Here is a 20,242-nt window from a genome sequence, read left to right as displayed (position 1 = left end):
CGTGTGTTAATGAACTTTTGCAAAGAGGTCGATTGGGGGGGGTCTTAACTTATACATACGAGTACATCACTTTGCCATGGAGCTTTATATCTCAAAACTCAAGTTTTAGGGCAGGTACTTCAATTGGTACAAAAAGAAACTACTTAAAAAGGTACCTTCAAATTGAGAATACACAGCTCTTCAGGCTGAGCTAAGCATCTATTTCCTAAGATCGTGTGAATAAACTGATTTCTTATTCGTGACTTGGAAGTTGAGGTTAAACTCATCACAATGTTTCAAGTCGACGACCCCTTCAAAATCAATATTGGTAAAAAATGGTAGTGAAACGACTGCTTGTAGAATGCAAACGATTCGTTATTTTAGTTGACAAGAATTTAATTAACTATTTATAATTACTTTTATGAAAATTATTTATTTGTGATACATTTAATATTATATTTTTAGGAGTACATAAAAAGGACATTTTAAGTAATAAGAACAAAACTTACATACAAAATGATAAATTAACATTATCTTATATTGTCTTCTTAACAGAATCAGAAAAGAAAAACAAAACATAAACTGAACGCACATATTTTAAACTAAAAAAATTGGTTCTATAACAAAACAAAAATCTATATAAATATAAATGTATGTAAATTTTGTAGAATTTGAAAATAAAAACAAAAATAGACTCATTTTTTATATTTACCAACAAAATATATTTCTATTAAAAAATTAAAAAAATATTATCTTTTTTTCTCAAAAGAAATAAAACAAAATAATGAAAATTAGAATTATAATAAATTAAAGTTAAAACATGAAACAACAAATTGTCTTTAACTGTACTATGTATATTTTTTCTACTCCAAAATTTCTCTATTCAAAAATACTGATAAATGACATAACAAAAAAAAATATTTAAAAAAACAAACAAAATCATTAAACTTAATAAACTTGAGTGCTGGCTAAACGAAAATAAAGGATTTAAAAAATACTGTTGTTATATTTTTATATTTCCATAAATAATTAAAAGAAAAAGTTAAAATTCAACGAAAATCCAAAAGTAAAAAGTTTTTAAATTTCAGAAAAATGTATTTTATGGATGAAATTAAAAATAAACAAAGAAATTAAAAAAAATAAAATCCTATGTATTTAAAAAAAAACAACACAGTGTAAAGTGGTACCTAATTCAGCACTTAAAAGAAAAAGTCTATTGAAAATATAAAATTAAACAAGGAAAAACTAATAAAAATAAAAACAAATAAATGTATGCATTACTATATTAATACATACTTTAATATCTACTTAAAAAAATAAAATGAAATAAAATTAAAAATACTATTGTTGATGTGTATGAATGTCTGACTACACATATAATTTATATTAATGTTTCTTGTATGAAAGGGGATACAATTATATTATAAACGATATGGCATAAAACTGAACGAAAGAATTGGGAAAATTATAAAAATAATAATAAATTATAAAGTCTATATGTATAAAATGGTGTTTTATTTAACATAAACGTTTTGAACATTTCAAATTAACTATCATTCAAACAAACAATGTTTCAAAGTTGAACTCTTGAGTCTATGGACTATTTTGTGTGGGTTTATGTAGATTGTCTTCGTAGATGAGTGCGAGATGATCGATGCCTTGGATGAGATTATAGAACACCTTATTGCTTACATGCATTTTATTGTTTCAACAGATATTCCATTGCATATATCTTCCTACCGACGATGTAGAGTTGCTTCATTAGCCCCGTTTTGGTATAATCATAGACTTAGGATAATAGGGAAGGATTTAAAAGGAGATACCGGTGCACATTGGTCTTAAAGTTTTGAACATCAAAATAGGAGGGAAAAACAGAGTTGGCCAAAGCATTCCACATTCTCGATGTGCGATTTAAGAAAGAATCTCTGACTTGACAGTACGCCCGAAATTGAGCTCAAGGGTAAACTGATGTGCATTCCTAGAAGTGCGAGTATTACGGCTGAATTGTTTAAGGGGTGGAATGCAACTGGCTAATTCAACAGAACATTGTTTGTAAAAATATCTATAAAATAACGAAAGGCATGAATCATTGCGACGGTGTTGCCCAGATATGCGAATTATATTCAAGCTTTGGACGGATAAAAGCTTTGTAGATTATAGCCAGATCAGAAGGGGTGAAAAATTTCTTGCATCTTCGGAGAAATCCTAAGCACCTGGCAGCATTTTTGGCGATATCGAATATGTGATCATTCCATAAGAGGTGATATGTGATATTCATACCGAGTACTGAAAGTTGCTTAGTTTCCTGGATGCAAGTGCCGCTCATGGATAGCGGCATCAGGGGTGGGTTACGCTTTAACGACAGGAGACAGTATTGAGTTTTCGAAGCATTAAATTTTACACGGTTTTTGATTCCCCATTGGACAATGTTGTCAAGATCAGAATTTAATGAGCTTATCATACGCTGCCGTTTAAATTCCACATCCGAACGACAAGGATATGAATCTAGAAACGAATATGAAAAGCTGAGTGTCGGCGAAAAAGTTTAATGAATTAGAAGTGACAGACAAAAGATCGTTTATGAATATAACGAAGAGAGTCGGAGACAAAACGGAGCCCTGGGGTACACCAGCATTTATTTTATGAATTTCAGACTTGTAACCATCCAATACAACTTGTATTGAACGGTTAGAAAGGTAATTTCTAATCCAACGAAGAAGAGATTCATCAATACCAAAAGAACACATTTGCGATAAGAGAGCTTGGTGCCAAACTCTATTAAATGCTTTTGAAGTATCAAGTGCAATAATCTTACTTTCTCCAAAACAATGTATAAAGATTTGTTAAACTGTTCAGTGAGATGAACCATGAGATCACCAGTGGACCTATTACTACGAAAGCCACACTGTCGGTCATTAAGAAGCTTCCGTTCTTCAAGATATTTCTTAAGCTGAAAATTAATCAGCGTTTCCATGACCTTAGAAAGAAGGGACGTAAGTGCAATTGGACGATAGTTTGAGGGAGAGGAGGATTCACCTCTTTTAGGGACAGGCTAGACAAATGCAGTTTTCCATCCACTCGGGAAAAGACCTGTAGAAGAACACCTCTTCAGAACAATAGGGGGAATACTATCCGGGCCAGCGGATTTGTGTATGTCAAGGTCTTTCAATACTCTTTCGGCTGCACGAGTGCGAAAGAAGATTCGTCCCATAGAATCCGATTAAGATCCGTTCGTTCCAATCCTTTTGGTGTTCCCCAAGGTAATCATTTTAGGTCTTCTCCCCTTTATCCTCACAATTAATGACTTTGACACAGTCACTTAACATTGTCAGATATTCTTGATATCGCTGTTTAAACTCAACTCATTACAAGAACTTAGAGAAATCGCTGTAATATTGTTCATATTTATATCGGCTTCTCTCTGGCTCAGTTGACTGCTCCTCTTTCCATAATTCTATTTCTTTTTACACTAAGAACAAGGAGAAAAAGTTTAACCTTGACAACTTGTATCTACGTGATCTGAGAAGGGATAAGCTTATGTTGGACAGACATCATAGCCATACATCAGATGTAATGGTGTGGGGAGCTATAACCTACTATGGTACAACCGTCTTTATGTATAAATGTTTTTTGGAACGGTCACCCTGCCTTGGATTTTCCAAAAAAAAAAAAACAATGACCCTATTTGCTCTTCGGGGGTTGTTCGAAGTTCAATCAGAAGACGTGGAACTTTTTCCATGGCCCTGATATTCACTGTACTTTAACATAATTGAAAACTTTTGGCCATGGCTTTTCTTAAACTTTATGAATGTGGCATACAATTTAAAGACAAAGAAGCCTTTTGTGATTGAATATCGGTCTTATAGAGTTATTTCCGAAAATAGCGACATAGTCATTACAAATGCAAAAACTTTACTGAATTCAGAATAAATTAAATTTTAATTTTTTACAGAAATTAAGAATGTATCCTCATCCTAGTATAGCACTTTTCTTTACCCTTTTTAAGTTGTTTATTTTTTTATCTTGGGGATCCAATTCGTGGTTGATAGTGTATCTTCTATATATTTTAAGAACTTGATATGATAGCCTTGTTTGTAGACGACTGTTTTACCTATTTCTGTTGAAAATAATTTTTGAACAAATGCTTACTTACTTATTTAAGGTGGCGCTACAGAACTAGGACCTCACCCAACAAACTTCTCCATCTATCTCCAGTTTCTCTTCAGTTTCGCACTCCAAGTTGGGTGAGTGAGGGTCACTTTCCACTTTTGCGCGTCACCTGATCTGCGGTCTTCCTTTACTGAAGATTTTGTTTCCATGCGCTCTACATGACCCAGCCATCTTAGTTGTTGGACTTTTACCCTGCTTTTACTGAGGCTTGTAGGTGCTTCGCCACTGGGTTTTCATTATGTGATCAGAAGGTCACCTTGACGCACGACCTTCAACTTGTTGTAGCTCTAAGGGTGAGAGCCGGCATTACCGCTCTTTACAGGACTTAGCTACGAATATGCCGTAGTAGCCCTATAAGGTGTTCACTAAGTAGTTTAATCTAACTCCAACTCTCTTTTGCTACCACCAACTAGGGTTGGAATGGAACCTAATCTCCAGTTGAGGTACTACGCACCCAATGTTCACCACGAGGAGGTGAGAGTATGAGTTGATAGACAGGGGTGGGTTTTGAGAAAAACTTGTGGACGATTGTGTCCTCTTGAATGCACATGTAACCATTAAAACACACAAATGGTTCAGCGTTTATTCACTTAGTTATGTTATTGTAATCAGTCCGATTTTTAAATTGATTATTTTGACAGTTCTCGACGTTTCAAGGTCTCTAGAGTCTAGAATTTAAATCAATGATTTTCTAGAGAGAAAGTCCGGAAACTACATATTTTCAACGTCCATATCTAAATAATCCGTGGAGATATTGACTTCAAATTAATTTTGTTATACAGATAATAACAATCATTTATTTATATAAGAATTAAAAACTTTCAAAAAATATTGAAAATCTGGGTGAAAACAGATTTTGATGTCTCATTTATTTCATCACGAAAAATACTGTTGATAACTTTTATTAAATGTTTTACAACATTTTTTAAAACCTACAAAACCAACAAAAAAAAGCTAATGAGAAAGTTTTAGAAAAATCGACAGAGTTGCGCGGATGGGAAGTTATCAGTGTGGGTCATATCCCAGCCTTTTTTTAAAGATTGTTCCGAGACATTTCAAATATTTTAATTTAATTTCAACTTTATAAACGAGAAGGGGATTATGGATTTTCAAAACCATCATACATTTTTGGAAAAAAGCTATATCATGAGTTAAGATAGCCCGGAAAGAATCTTACATGTTTTTTAGAATGTCAAAAAATTAATATCTCAAAAACATACATAACTTCATAGAGCAATTTAAAAGTCAGATTTGAATTAAGGTTATTTGATTGCCGTCAACAAAACTTTGTCGACTAATGTAATAATTAACAAGACCTTTACTTGCCAATGGTTGTTGATTCATTCTAAAAGGACGACTTTGCTTTCATCGCTCCACAGAACATTCCTCTATTTCTCCATTACTCATACAACTTGACTATATAAGCTTTATGGCTCATATGACCCCCTCCAGGATCGTCCATTGGTCAAAAGTTTATGAATTTGTGCTGTGTTTATGCTCTTGGTCCAGTCTTCAGTTTAAAATAGTACTTTAAGCAACAAAGTTTAAGGAAGTAAAATACAAATTTGGTTTTCATATACTTACTTACTTACTACAGTCCGGGGTGGACCTGGGCCTCAACCAACATGCGTCTCCAGCCAGCTCAGTCCCTAGCTAGCTGTCTACAGTTTCACACGCCAAGTTGGTTGATGTCCTCTCCCACTTGGGTGCGCCACCTGAGTCGCAAAACCTTCCGGGCTGGAGCGTTGATGTCCATTCGCCCGTTGGACTTTAATTCTGCTAACTAGGTCAGTGTCGTTGTTCAGCCCGTATACAGTTCGTCGTTATTCTCCACCTATGAGTTCGGGACCAAATATCACCCGTGAATTTTTCTATCAAAGCATCCGAAAACGCTCTCATCGTTCTTTGACAGGGTCCAGGCCTCAGCGCCACAAATCACAACCGGGATGTTGAGTGTATTATAGATGGTGATTTTAGATGCTCGAGAGAGGACTTTACTTCCAATTGCCTTCAAGTCCGAAGAAGCAGCGATTTGCAAGAGTTATTCTTCGCTTGATTTCAGCGCTGTTGTCGTTGTCTGTGTTAATAGCGGTGCCTAGGTAGACAAAGTCTTTAGCTACTTCAGAATGTTAGCTGTCCATGGTAACTTTTTGTCCAAGAAGTCGTCGTTCAATTGCCTTTTTCGATGACAGCATATACTTGGTCTTGCCTCAATTTCAATTATGTTATATTATATTTTGTACCTCAATTTTTCAAGTCCTCGATAGTATAGTGGTCAGTATCCCCGCCTGTCACGCGGGAGACCGGGGTTCAATTCCCCGTCGGGGAGGAAAACAGCTGTTGGATTCTTTTTTAAATATTTATTTATTTTAAGTTTTGCAAAAGTAAAGAATAAAACAGAATTTATTTTGCTCTGTAGAATGTAGTTGTTGTCATTCTTTGTTTATTAACATTTTGCATGTTAACCATTGTTTTCATTATTTTTGTTTAGTATATTTTCAATTTTGCATAATGCATGAGTATAGAATGAATGAGTGAAAGTAACAGGTAAATGTACTCGTAGCAGGCACATTATACTCGAGTCGAATGAAATAGTGATAAGACCGAAAGGTCTTGAAGTCGACTCGCACTCGATGTCGATCAGTTGGTCATTTTATACGAGGTGGTCGTTGTTACTTTTTGTTTTGGATCTTTTGAACATTTTACAATTCGATGTCACCGGGAAAAGTTGTAATATTTTAGAGTTACATATTTCTTTGTTTATTGTTGTTTATAATTAAAGATAAAAATTAAAACTAGTTTTTTCTTTTGTTTACAAAAAATTGTTTTGGTAAGTTAACGCCCATTTTATGATAAATTAAATCCATGAATTTATTTTGTTGTTTCTTTATTTGGATGAAGAAATATATAGATTTTGATTGACAATTATTATTGTTTTTATTTAACAAGTGTAGTAATTTTGTGTGAATGTGATGCATATTAAAATCAAAGGTCAACTAATTTGCCGGCATGTCATCGTTTTTGTTTATTGAACAAAGAAAAACTGAATTGATATCATATATGCCCAGACCCAAAACAGAGCGTTACTGATTTAAAATTTAAAATATGTGCTAATCAGAAGGAAAAAAACAGTGGTTTTCGAAATAATATTGTGGTCGTATTTTTTGTTTTACTATGAGTTGATCATAGATTATAGATAAGTGCAACACTAGGTACCTACGCCGAAAGTGTTTTAATTCAGAAATACGTAGACATAGACCTATCTCTATTGTTTTCAAAAACGTACGTTTTTCTCTTTATAATGTATTATGGATGTATGTCCGCATACGTCGGTTTTCTAGGTAAACTAATGCGATGTGAAAATTATCTAGAATACAAAATATCTGCAAAAAGTACTACATTATGAAACGTGGCACTTGAAATCTTCCGATACATATTGTTCTCCTCACTTTTCAATTATAACCCGGTCTAACTTGAAAACTTTAGTATTCATAGGGAAAAACTCATGACAGCTTCTACCTGAAGTAAAATTATGCTTGCATGTATAATGTATGTATATTGTATATTGAAATGAGGTACCTCCTTTGTACTTCGAAGGATTTAAATAGATGTATGTAAGGTATACCTATATTTTGAATGATATTGCAATTAAATGATTTGAAAATAAGAACAAATATTCGAATTGTTTTAATAGTGTTCCCTTTCGTCAACGGCGGATCCAGGCTTTTGATCAAGGGGTATCACACACTTACCAAAACGACGAGTTTTTGGGCACTGCTTAAAAATGTCCTTAAATATTATTAACTTCCCATAGGAAGTTATTATAATGGGTCTGATTTGTCGAATAGAAAATGTTGACATTTCTCGACGTTTAACGGTCCCAAGAGTCGAAATAAAAGATTTTTAGAGAGATGTCTGTGGGTGCGTGTTTACGTACGATCGTACGTCTATACGTTCGCGAAGTTTTTTCGTCGTCCATAGCTCAAGAACCAGAAGAGATATCGAATTTTGTTAAATAGACAATGCAGAAAGATACACGAAATGCTCTGAAGAAAATTAAGTGGGTGGTTTTTTTACCAAAGCGGTTAAAAAAAAGATGAACTCTAGAGACTTGTATTAAATTTAAATTATATATTGTAACGTGATACCAAACCAGTATATTTTTGGAAAAGAATCCAATTAACGGTTTTTTGTTTAAATCAAAAAAAAAACTGAAAAAAAAATGTTTCACCTCGAAAATTTTCATTTTCATTTTTTTAAAAAAATGATTTCGTCTACAAAACAATTTTGTTCTACGAAAAATAACGTTTTAAACATCTGGTGACATTTTAAGAAAAATCGAATGGACAGTTTTTTTTTTATAAAAAATAAAAACCTAACCAAACATTACTCAAAGTTAGTAAAAATTAAATTTCGACTCAAATATCTTTTCAAAAAGTTGAGATTATCCGTAAAATTTTGAGAAAAATCGAATTGACAGTTGTTTTTTTACAAAAAATAAAAACCTAAACAAAAATTAATAAAAGTTGGTAAAAATTGATTTGCTTCTCAAATATTTTTTTAAAACTTTGATATATTGGCTTAAACTATTTTATCTTTTAAAAAATATTTTTGTCAATACATATTCTTTAAATTTTTCAGAAAAATCGAATTGACATTTTTTTTTACAAAAAATAAACAGTAAACTTTTAAAAAATTTACTTTGGACTCAAATACCTCTCAAAAATTAAAAATATTTTCTTCAAACTTTTTTTATATCACATAAAATATTGATTTCGATATTCAGTAGTTTTTTTTATAAAAATCCAACAGTTCGTTTTTCATTAAAAAAAATAAAATCTACAAAAAATAGTACGCAAAATTGGTAAAAATTGATGTTCGGTTCTTGATATCTCTCAAATTAATTTCATTTATTCAATTTGTAAAATTTAAGAAATGCTACTAAAATTGGTAAAAATTTGTTTTCGACTAAAAATCTATTGAACAAAGCTAGATTTTTAAACTAAACTATTTCTTGATATGAAAAATATTGTTGGTAATTTTAAAATTTTTAAGAATAATTCAACTGACAGTTTTCTTAATCCAACACGAAAACCTACAAAGTTTTAAGCAAGACAAATCGACAGACGCGATGGGAAGCTACCAGTGTGGGTCGCAACCCAATCTCTTTTCATTTAATATTTTGTAAAAGAGACCCAACTGTTGATTGTTTTATAAAAAAAAATATTAAATATGGTAAACAATATTTTCTGTGAAATAAAATAAGTTTGAAAAATTTTGTTAAAGTTTTAAAAAGCTATTTAAGTCGAAAGTAACTTTTGAATATTGTTTTTTTTTAGGTTTTTATTTTTTGTATAAAAAACTGTCAATATGATTTTCCTCAAAATTAATCTAACGTTGAAAACAATATTTCTTAAAATATAAAATTAGTTGAAGCCAATATGTAAAGTTTTGAAAAGACATTAACGTCGAAAAAAAGTTTTTACCAACCTTTGTTAATTTTTCTTTAGGTTTTTTATTTTTTGTAAAAAAAACTGTCAATTCAATTATTCTCAAAATGTTATCAGATGTTAAAAACGTTATTTTTCGCTGCACTAAGTTGTTTTGGAAATAAAATCATTTTTTATTCGTAAAATTTTCGAAGTGACAATTTTTTTTCAGTTTTTTTGATTTAAAAACCGTTAATTGTTTTTTTTTTTCAAAAATATACTTGTCTCTAGCGGCATGGTTCGTGAGATATTTAGGTTTAAGCAAAATGTTCACCTTTTTTTAAAACTGCTATGGTAAGAAAACCACCTTTCTGCAATATTATCTGTTTAACAAAATTTATTTGCAGTCGATATCTCTTGTGGTTTTCTAGCTTTAGGCGACACACAAAAAGGCGCGAATGTACGGAGGCACGAACGTACGTACAAACGCACTCACAGACATCTTTCTTAAAATTTATTTCGACTCTAGGGACCTTGAAACGTCGCGAAATGTCAAAATTTTTAATTCGATAAATTGAGCCCATTACAATAACTTCCTAGGGGAAGTTAATAAAGTGCACGAACTTGCCCCTGCATCTAAATAATCTTTACAAATAAAACTTATGTTTTAAAATTTAACAATTTACCAATTTTTGTCTTCAAAATTTTAAATGCTTTTAAACTATGTTTTTATATTTAAAATTTTCATTTCAGTTTAAAAATATTTTTAGTATGCAGTTTCTGAGAGCTTATTAATATGTATTTTTTATTATTTTAATATTTTTTTTTTAATCCAAAAAGTAAAATTTAACATTTGTGATCATCAAATATTATTAACGCAGTATAGAAAATTGTTTAAATCGGTTCATTACTTTTTCGGAAAACTTAAAAACAAAATAACCTTTTTATGTGACAATATAAATATATTATTTTTATTTATTAAAAGTTTTAAAAATAAAATAAACGACTAAGTTTGGACTCAATTCAACCAATGGTTTGAGCTGTAGTGGTGAGGACTGACAAATAGTCGGGCGAAATCAGGGGACCAACTTTTTTGACTTCTCTACCATGTCATATTTAATTAAAATCTCGACTTTAAAATTTTTACTAATGAAATTTAGATCTTTTAAGTCGCAAGTAATAAATAAAAATAAAGTTAAACAAAACCATTTTTTTTTTAAATTCATTTTTATTAGTTCATTCGTAAACCTTTCTCAAAGCTAGACAAAAATTCATAAACCTAGCCTAGTTATCCATAACTTACAACTAACTTAATGGTCCCATACGGACACTCTGAGTTAAACTATAACACTAACTATTAATGCCTTTCGGCCCTAAGATCTATTTTACTTCAATTTATATTTTATGAATTTTTGTATTTATTAGAAAATTTTGAAAAACAAACTAATATCAAGATCCTTTTTTATTTTTACTTAAAAACTATTTAAAATAAGGTCCTTAATATAAAACTTAGAACTAACTTTAACTACCTATTCTACCTATAAACTACTTAAAACTAGAACAACCACATCAGCAAATCTAACTATCTAACATTTTTGTTTTTCATATTTTGTTGTCTTTTTTTTTATTCCATGTTTTTTTTTATTTTTTGTATATTTTTGTTTTTTTTTTTTTTTTTTGTATTTTTTTTGTATTTCTTTTTGTGCCACCATGCCTATTCTACTTAAAACTAAACCCTAAAACTATAAAACAAGTATGTAAGCCGGCCAAGGCTATCAAGTGCCGATTGAAGCCACCAAAACTGGTTCTCCTGCATCACCCTATCAGTTCGGTCCCGTTCGGACACAGCCCTACTGAACCGAAGGAGCTCGGCTCCGCCTTGTGCCATGAGTCCCGATTGTACGTAAGTCGACTATCCACGGTTCTTCGCCTGACGTGGTAGATTAACGGGACTGCCAATCTATCCTGTATCAGACCTCATTTGTCTAAAAAGAGGAATGCCTCTGGTGGAATGAACCCGCTCAAGCGTGCACTTTCAAAATACTCGTCGTTTGGATAGAACGCCCCAAAAATTAAATTGTTGGTCGAAGACATAGCTTTTGCAATGTGACCTCGGACGAGTTTTATCACGAAATTGTCAATTCTGTTGATTCGTGCCCCGTTGTATAGGACCTCGTTGGAAAAATAATGCCCATAAGAAGACTCGGCTGTTCGATATAAGCCGGTACAGCGTCGTAAACACTGCCGCTCGAACACCCGAAACTTCTCCATCTGGGAAGGGGCAAGGTTGAACCACACAGGACAACCATAAACGATCATTGGCCGTATGAGGACCATGTAGCAAATTACTCTGGGGTAAAAAAAAAAACAGCCGTTTCGTCAGAGCGAAGTCTCCTCTGGCCCTGGTCAGAGCAGCATTTACATATATTATTGTCGAAATATGAATACTGATCTAACCAGATACCGAGGTACTTTACTACACTTTTGTTCACTAATGGATGCCCGTGAAGATCAACGATGACCATCTTGCTCCAATTCTTGCACGTATCCCTCGTGGTCCTAGCCAACGGAGTCCGGAACAGAATTGTCTCCGAATTCTGGACATTTTTTTTTTCAGTTTCCAGTCGTTTTAAACAAAACCATGTATACATACATATACTCGATAATTTCTTAGGGGCGTCCATACAAAAGACTAGGAAAACTATACTGTTGTTGTTAATTTTTACAAAGTACATATAGCGACTTTTATTTCACTGAAAACATTTATTTCAAGGAAGTGTTTTCGAAATATTGCGGTCTACGAGATGTTACAAAACTTAAACAAAACATGAACATTGAACATACCGAAATTTTTTTGATTGGAATGCGGGTTTGTGAGTTAAATCTAAAATTTGGCATTTTTGCATTGACAGCAATTGACAATCGTTAACTTTGCCCTTCATAAAGTCGTTTGTGAAATTATAATAACATGACATGGTTAATAATAAATTAATTGTTTAAGTGTCAAATATTCACAATTTCTTAGAATTTACAACTCAGTTTTAGAAGATGAATATAATGTACAATAATCACCTCATACATTTTCTTAAATTCAATTTTTCAAGCAATCTAAAAGCAACGACAATATTTCCTTAGTTATTCATTAATGGGTTTGATGTTATGAAAACATTTCGTTAATTTGTATACGCGTAGTATGACAGTTCAACAATGTTTAACAATGACACTTTAATAATTTTTTTTCTAAACTTTAATAATAAAAAATCAGTACTGACCACTGAAAACCCTGATGAGTTGAGCAGTATTACGCATGAATGTTAAATAAATGGAACAAAATGCAACCGCCCTCTTCAAAGCTTATACGAATTACTAGTCAAAACCGAGTAGACTATATTAAAGTGAGTTAAGCTTATCGCTGACCTGGCTGCGAAAAATCTAGTGAGTTATTGGAAAATTTAATTCGTATAATGACAGAAGGTCTGAATAACCCTTGCATGCTCTGTGACATTTAAAATATGTTCATAATTCTGTCAAAATGAAGTTTTTGTTTGTTTTTAAGAATGACATAAAAACTTTACATGTACTTTCATCACAAGATAATGAGCAGCAACGGCTATATTAACTCGTACAGACAGTTTTATTTCAAACTTTGTATCATTTTTGGGAGTTAATTTTTTTGACAGCTGTCACTTGAGTTATGCTCAGTTTAGTTTCCCGTTTCATAATGAATAGATTTATTTCTGAACAACGTTTACATATCATGCTATAATAGTGGTTAAGTTTTCGCGACGCAACAAAGCAATACAAAACATTTGGTAAGCACATTGGGTCATATTCTAAAAGATGAGCAAGAGCTCAGAGTCTGAGCTGACGAGCTTGAACTCACCGCTGAGATCGATAGAGCAGGGCGGAACTCAGACTCAGTTTTGTATGCAAAAAAACGAGTTCAAGCTCAACAGCTATTACTCGTTGAAATTGAGATCGATCTTAAAGCTCTTTTCGTTGCTTAGTTATGATTCTTCTCTCTATAATAACTCTTTCTTTTGTCAAAACAGCATTAAAATTACGTTTGATGTCATTATTCGTTTCTTTAAACGGGGTTATTAACCATGGAGTAATGCCATAACCTTCATCACCGAGAAGTATTCCTGATGAGTTATTATTATTCATGTGACTATATAGGAAAGAGTTTTTCAAAATACGGGAGTCGTGTACGGATCCTGGCCAGCAAACTTCAACACTTGTACAATTTTCTTCCGCATTGCATGAAGCTTGAACATTAATGGAGTAGTATCCCATACGGTTAATGTACTCCTCATGATAGGTCAAAGGTTTCCTTATTCGGACATGAGTGCAATCTAAAGCACCAATTGCATAAGGAAACTCGTACTTCGAGCTCCATAACCTTTGCGCTTCTAGTATTTCTTCCACAGTATGTGGGAATATAATCCAATTCTTGGCCTGGCTTGCAATTTCTGCAGAAACTTGCTGCACCACTCTAGAGACCGTAGATTGATGAACTCCAACGTCTTCACCAACTCCAATTTGGAACCCCGGGTCTCCTATGTATCACAGAAATGTTCTTATTTTGTCTTCATTTGTGAGAGCACCACCACGCGTTTCTGAGCTCGGGACCAAAAATTCCTCCGTTAACAATCGCACACCTTCTTCGCTAAACCGGTACAAACGACGAAAATCATCACCTATTTTCCTTATAATTTCTTTGTCTGACATAATTAATTATAAATTCAGCCATCCTTACGGTTTTTTGTGGACTGAGTCCGAGAAATACCATGCTTAACAATTTGTGAGATCGATCTCATGTAACCAAGTGTTTACTCAGCTTTTTGCATATGAAAACGAGCACAATCTCATGGCGAGCTTTCGTTTTGAGATCGATCCCATCCCTCTGAGATTGAACTCACCAAGTGAGATCTAACTCGGTCAGTAATTATTTTTTTGCATACAACCTTAAGAAAGTTCTCAAAAAAGTGAGTAAAGAGTTTGATCTCATCTTTTTGCATACGACCCATTGTCTCGAGTCGTAGGCCTCCAATATCGTGCGATTTAATACCATTGGACTATTTTGTATGGCGCCATGTTAAGTCGCTCATCAATGCAAAGCCCGAAACTATTGACGTCTTAACACTCGTTACCCTATTGCTAACATACAGCCTCAATTGCTGCAAATAGTGGTAGAATATTGGACCTCTCGACTGGAATGTATTTGAGCCAGCCACGGAAGCCACTTGCTCAAAATCATTTTTAAAACATTTTGGTAAGCTATGGGTTACTTTGTTACAAATTTTAACCATATAGATAAAAAACACCTTTTATATAAAACCTTCAAATTCCAGCTACGGCTCCATGATAGTACTATAGGTTTTTTTATACAAAGACAGAATTGCAGATCTTTTCGAATCGACCACAGCTTGTTGTCGATTACTCTCTCGTGGGGATAAGTTATCAAGCCACACGCTAGTTCTGAAATTTTAGAATTTGAAGGGAACACCCTAATGCAAATATTTATGCATACACACAAAATAAAATTGATTAGACGATCATTATTAAATTTATTTCAGGTCCCGGAGATATCAAACAAAATTTGATTAAAAACGTAAGTTCAAGACTCAATAAGTAAGATCGAAGGTTAAGGATAATCAAGATTTAAATATATTTTTTTATAATAATTACCCATACAAAAATATATAAAAGAGATTGATTTAAAATACAAAACAAAAACAAAAGTCACTTGTTCGTCACTCTAAATGGGAAAATTTTAGGCATATTGAAATAATCTGCAACCATTAGTGTCACTCTTTAGAGCGCCATAAGATCATTGAGAATGCTTAATTAAATCAAACGGATTTTGTTAGTCATGCGTTTTGACACACTGAGCAGATAATTGTAAATTTTGTACCAGCTTTAATTTCACCATCAGAAAAATTCTAAAATTATTGCAAACATTGACATTTTTGATTCTTTCTCCGATGGAGATAGTGACTTTTTTTTCAAAAAAGACTACACTCTTTTGAGGTTACTCATTTTGACACTTTGACATTTTATCATTTATTTTTGTTCTCGCTTATTTAAATAGTAATTAATTTTGGTCTTTCTATGCTGTCTCTTTTTAAAAGGAGTTGCAGACAATATGAGACTTCAAAATTACTAGTATCAAATGAGTTCAAAATGTAAACAACGACAAAGCTGATAAATTTGTTTGTAGACAAACATAATCAGTTCTAAGAAATGTTAATAAAACAAGTGTTTTCTTTTTGGCGAAATGACAAATCTTACGGGCAAATGTCAATTTCGTAGATATGATAAACAAGTACTTATGGGGCTTTGAATGGGTAAAATTAATCAATCTATTCTTGATTTAGATCTGTCAAAATATAAATTTCCCTCGTTTTTGCATTCCATGGGCAAAATAAATTGATTTATTTTTGATTTAAGATCAAGTCTGCAGATCTGGATTTTTCAGCAGATTTGCCTCTCTGTGCACAAATACAAATACATTTTTTTAAAAACGGTTTAGTTGAGTTTTAACAGCTCTACCGTGCTCTTTAGGACATCCATGAGGTTACACAAATATAATGGCAAACAGGATAACAGATCCTATTGTGTTCTATGCACAACGTAAACAAATCAATTTTTTAAGCAAATCTGCATTTACCCATGGAAAAGCCCATGAATATCTACTGTTATAATATTGTGAAATATTTGACAAATAAATAAGTTAGTCTACAATTTCTCCTTTTTTAATTTGACAGTTATGATGATCTTTTAAAATATGTCCAACAAAATCTTATTTTACTTAACACAATTTCAGATTGAAACATGGTCTACCGGACAATTTTGATCACAACTTTGTTGATTGTTGTGTTATGTCTCGCAATAAACTTTACCGTGGCTGGTTATTTTAAAAGTGAAAATGCTCAACTAACAAGTGCATTCCGACAACGTCTTCTTCAGCCAACTAATGACGCCAGAGTTGCCAGACAACTTGTACATTCAGTCGATTGGGCATCGGTTGGAAGTATATCCACCGATGAAAAAATCAAAGATTACCCAATGGTAAATGTTATATCAATTTCGGATAGTGTCAGGGGAGAGCCTTCGACTGGAAAAATATACTTCCTTCTCGTGGATCTGGATTTCACTGGACAAGATTGGAGAAAAGTTAATAAATTGACTTTTACTATAACCAGTGAACAGAATGGCAATTGCTCGAGGATCGATGTGGATCCTATGGAACCGGTCTGTCAAAGAACATACATCAGTGGCAAGGTTATTGAGGTATGTATTTAGATTTTTGTTTAAATCAAGATTTTGATCTAATTTGTTATTTATTTTCATTTTGTGTCAGCTCAAAAATGGAACAGAAGAGTTTGATTTCGGGTGGAAAGCATTTATTAGTCGACACCCTGCAACCAGTAATTGGGTTGCTGGTAAGTTTTTAATACAAACTTTATTATGCTGTAATTGACATTCAAATTATTTTTAGAGCACAGCTTTTACCTTTGTCTTTTGGATATTGAACATATCTATGTTTTGGATTGGTATGGTGGCCCGAAAGATATTCCGATCGATGAATACTACAGCGTTGTTTTGGAAGACGAAGAAAGTTCATCAGAAATATAGACTTCGTGCGTTTTTTGACGGTTAACAAAATGTTACAATAAAAAGTGTCTTTTATTTCAAAATAAGGGAAGAGTACAAATTATAGCAATTTTAAGACATGCTCTAATTGTTACTTATTTCGAATATAACTTTGAAATTGGTCTTCAAGTGAGGTTAAAGATGCATACATACGTGAACGAGCTGTCAAAATTTGTATGGGATTTTTCACAGAGTAGATGAATTTGGCTCACGAATTTGTTGCGAAAAGTAAGACAAATTATTTCTGATTTTAATGTGACATTTACAAGACAAATTTTAGAAAATTAAAAGAAAACCAAATTATTCTAACTTTCGACAATAATTTTTAAGGGGCGTTTATGCAAACATCTGGCGGGAAATATTAACTGCTTCTTTTGCAAACCGAAAATGTGTCTTATTAAAACACAAGGTCCAGGCCTTAGCGCCATAAATGAGAGCCGATAGAGGACTTTACTTCTCAATTGCCTTCTAAGTCCAAAGAAGCACCGATTTGCAAGAGTTATTCTTCGTTTGATTTCTTCGCTGGTGTCGTTGTCTGTGTTAATAGCGGTGCCTAGAAAGACAAAGTCCTTAAGTAGCTCAAAGTTATAGCTGTGCATGGTGACGTTTTGTCCAATACGTCGTTGTTCAATGTCATTTTTTGATGACAGCATATACTTGGCCTTACCCTCATTTACAACTAAACCCATCTTCTTCGCTTCCGTCGCAATTCTCAAAAACGCTCCGCTGACATCACGCTTTGATCTTCCAATTATGTCAATATCATCTGCGTATCCGAGTAATTGGATAGACCTTTGGAAGATTGTGCCTCTAGTGTTGACGGTTGAGTTTTGCACAATTCTTTCCAGAACGATATTGAAGAAGTCGCATGACAGTGCATTGTCTTGTCTAAAACCTTTTTTGACATCAAATGCATCGGTGAGATCTTTTCCGACCTTGATAGAGAAGCGTGCATTCTTCATCGTCATTTTGCTCCAACGAATAAGTTTGACAGGGATGCCAAAATTAGACATTGCTCTGTAGACCTCTTCCCTATGGATGCTGTCATACGTGGCTTTAAAATCGATAAAGAGAAGGTGGGTATCGATTTGAAGTTCCTGAGTTTTTTCCAAGATCTGCCGTAGTGTGAAAATTTGGTCGATAGTGGACTTTCCTGGTCTGAAGCCATACTGATAAGTACCAATCAGGTTGTTGACGAACAGCTTCAGACGTTTACAAAATACGGCAGAAAGGATCTTATATGCAATGTTAAGGAGACAAAGGCGGCATCACTGATGGCTGCAAGGCAATGTTGTCACTGGTTTTCAATGCTTAATGCAGGCAACATAGGACTCCTTAAGAGGTTATTAGTGATTGGATCGGAAAAGGAGGTAGTGGTCCGAGTCAATGTTAGCCTCCTGTTAAAGTTCAGACATCCTGTATACTGGAGAAGTGTCTAGCGTCGATCGCAATGTGGTCAATCTGGTTGCAAGTTGATTGATCAGGAGATATCCATGTCCCCTTGTCCCCTCAGACGTTTCGTCCCGCAGCTAAATCGATCAGCTTGAATCCGTTGTCGGAGGTGGTGTCGTGCACGCTGTTTCTCCTGATTGTGCCACCAAAGATGTCTTCTCTTCCTAGCTTGGCGTTAAAATCTCCCAAGACAATTTTAATATTATAGCCAGTGCATTGCTCATATGTCTTGTCCAAGAGCTTCATCTTTTTCCTCTGTTGGGGCATGCGCGCATATTAGGCTTATGTTGGCGAATTTAGCCTTGATGCGGATTGTCGTGATGCGCTAGCTCACACTGTTGAAACTTAAGACTTCTTTCCTGAGTCTAGTTCCAACAACAAATCCACACCCAAATAGACAGTGTCTTTGTTCTCGGTAGCAGTCTCCGTAGTATTCATCGCAGTCTTTTATTTTACGTTTGCCCAGTCCATCCCATCGCACTTCTTGAATGGCGGTAATATCTGCCTTGCAGCAGTTTAGGGCTTCCGGATCCAAAGTTCGTTATCCTTATTTCGTTTGCGTGGAATATACATGGATAAATAATACCAAATTGTGGACAAACTGCTCCACCTGTCTGTCCTATCGTTTTTTAGCCGCGCATTTTTTTGTTCGTTATACAGGCCCTTTCTCCGCTTCCAGTGACACACATCAAATTCCGGGTTTTCTAATAGGGACTTGACAACTTTGAATTCTATTTGTGCACATACCTTTTCACTTATCATCAAACTGTCGTTGTCAATTTTTTAAGTAAACTCAACACGAACGATCAACGTTCGAAAGAGTTTCCTACCAAAATTCGGGTAGTTTACCGCAACTTTAATGGGCTTTTGAAAGATGTCTTACAAACTTTACGATATATTACGATATCATCTGCTATTAAGCGGGACCTAAGAATTTTCAAAACGTACCTCGGGCGTTGAGAAGAAAGTTGACTTTTACTTGTTTTTGCACTTCTTACCGAATTTACCTTATCATCATGCTCCATAAAGCACGACCTAAGAATTGACAAACTTTTTGTAGCTTCAAACCTTGGACGATGGGAAGAAAGTTTACTTGCATATTTTTAATTGCGACAAAATTAAAACTTTCGAAAAAATGCTTTAAGGAATTTCGGCCTATGTAAAACGGTGTATATAAAACGTTCTAGAAGCTGATACAATGGCGGCGGATTTTGAAATTGTATTGACAGCAGAGGAGAACCTTCATACTCTAAGCTACGCTTTACAGGATAAGCAAGTGTTTTAACTTGACTCTCAAATTTCACTTCAAGAAATTGAGAAAACTCTTCGGGATATGAAGAACAACAAAGCTGCGGGGAGTGGTGGTATTCCAGCTGAGTTCTTTAAAATCGAAACAGAACAACTGAAGCTGTACATTGTGAATATTTTCAACATGATCGATATTTGTGTGCCAGCCAGTCTTACAAAAGCAAAATAATTTGATACGCCTGCAGGGGAAACACAGAGATGTATTTTAAGTCCTCTTCTGTTTACATTGTACATTGATAATGTAG

The 20,242-nt window shown here is 33.7% G+C and overlaps 1 protein-coding gene and 1 non-coding gene across 2 annotated transcripts; both read left to right on the top strand.

Moving 5' to 3' along the window:
• The first annotated feature begins 6,406 nt into the window (after window positions 1–6,406).
• On the top strand, window positions 6,407–6,478 carry Trnad-guc (transfer RNA aspartic acid (anticodon GUC)). Its single transcript has one exon. It is a non-coding gene; the product is annotated as a tRNA-Asp (tRNA).
• A 9,906-nt stretch (window positions 6,479–16,384) lies between these two features.
• Window positions 16,385–17,284, top strand: LOC129939588 (protein CREG1). The gene is made up of 3 exons (XM_056047656.1): window positions 16,385–16,874; window positions 16,945–17,026; window positions 17,083–17,284. The coding sequence occupies exons 1-3, from the start codon at window positions 16,416–16,418 to the stop codon at window positions 17,217–17,219; spliced, it is 678 nt and encodes a 225-aa protein (XP_055903631.1). The 5' UTR covers window positions 16,385–16,415; the 3' UTR covers window positions 17,220–17,284.
• The last annotated feature ends 2,958 nt before the right edge of the window (window positions 17,285–20,242 follow it).

This window comes from Eupeodes corollae, chromosome 1 (genome assembly GCF_945859685.1).
Source record: "Eupeodes corollae chromosome 1, idEupCoro1.1, whole genome shotgun sequence".
Lineage (NCBI taxonomy): Eukaryota > Metazoa > Arthropoda > Insecta > Diptera > Syrphidae > Eupeodes > Eupeodes corollae.
Note: the sequence above shows the minus strand (reverse complement) of the source record. Positions and strands in the feature narration are given on the sequence as shown.

Coding starts and splice junctions, on each gene's coding strand:
- LOC129939588 (XM_056047656.1), top strand. CDS start 16,416: ATGGTCTACCGGACAATTTTGATCACAACTTTGTTGATTGTTGTGTTA. Junction 16,875..16,944: donor TCAGTGGCAAGGTTATTGAG/GTATGTATTTAG, acceptor ATTTTGTGTCAG/CTCAAAAATGGAACAGAAGA. Junction 17,027..17,082: donor AACCAGTAATTGGGTTGCTG/GTAAGTTTTTAA, acceptor AATTATTTTTAG/AGCACAGCTTTTACCTTTGT.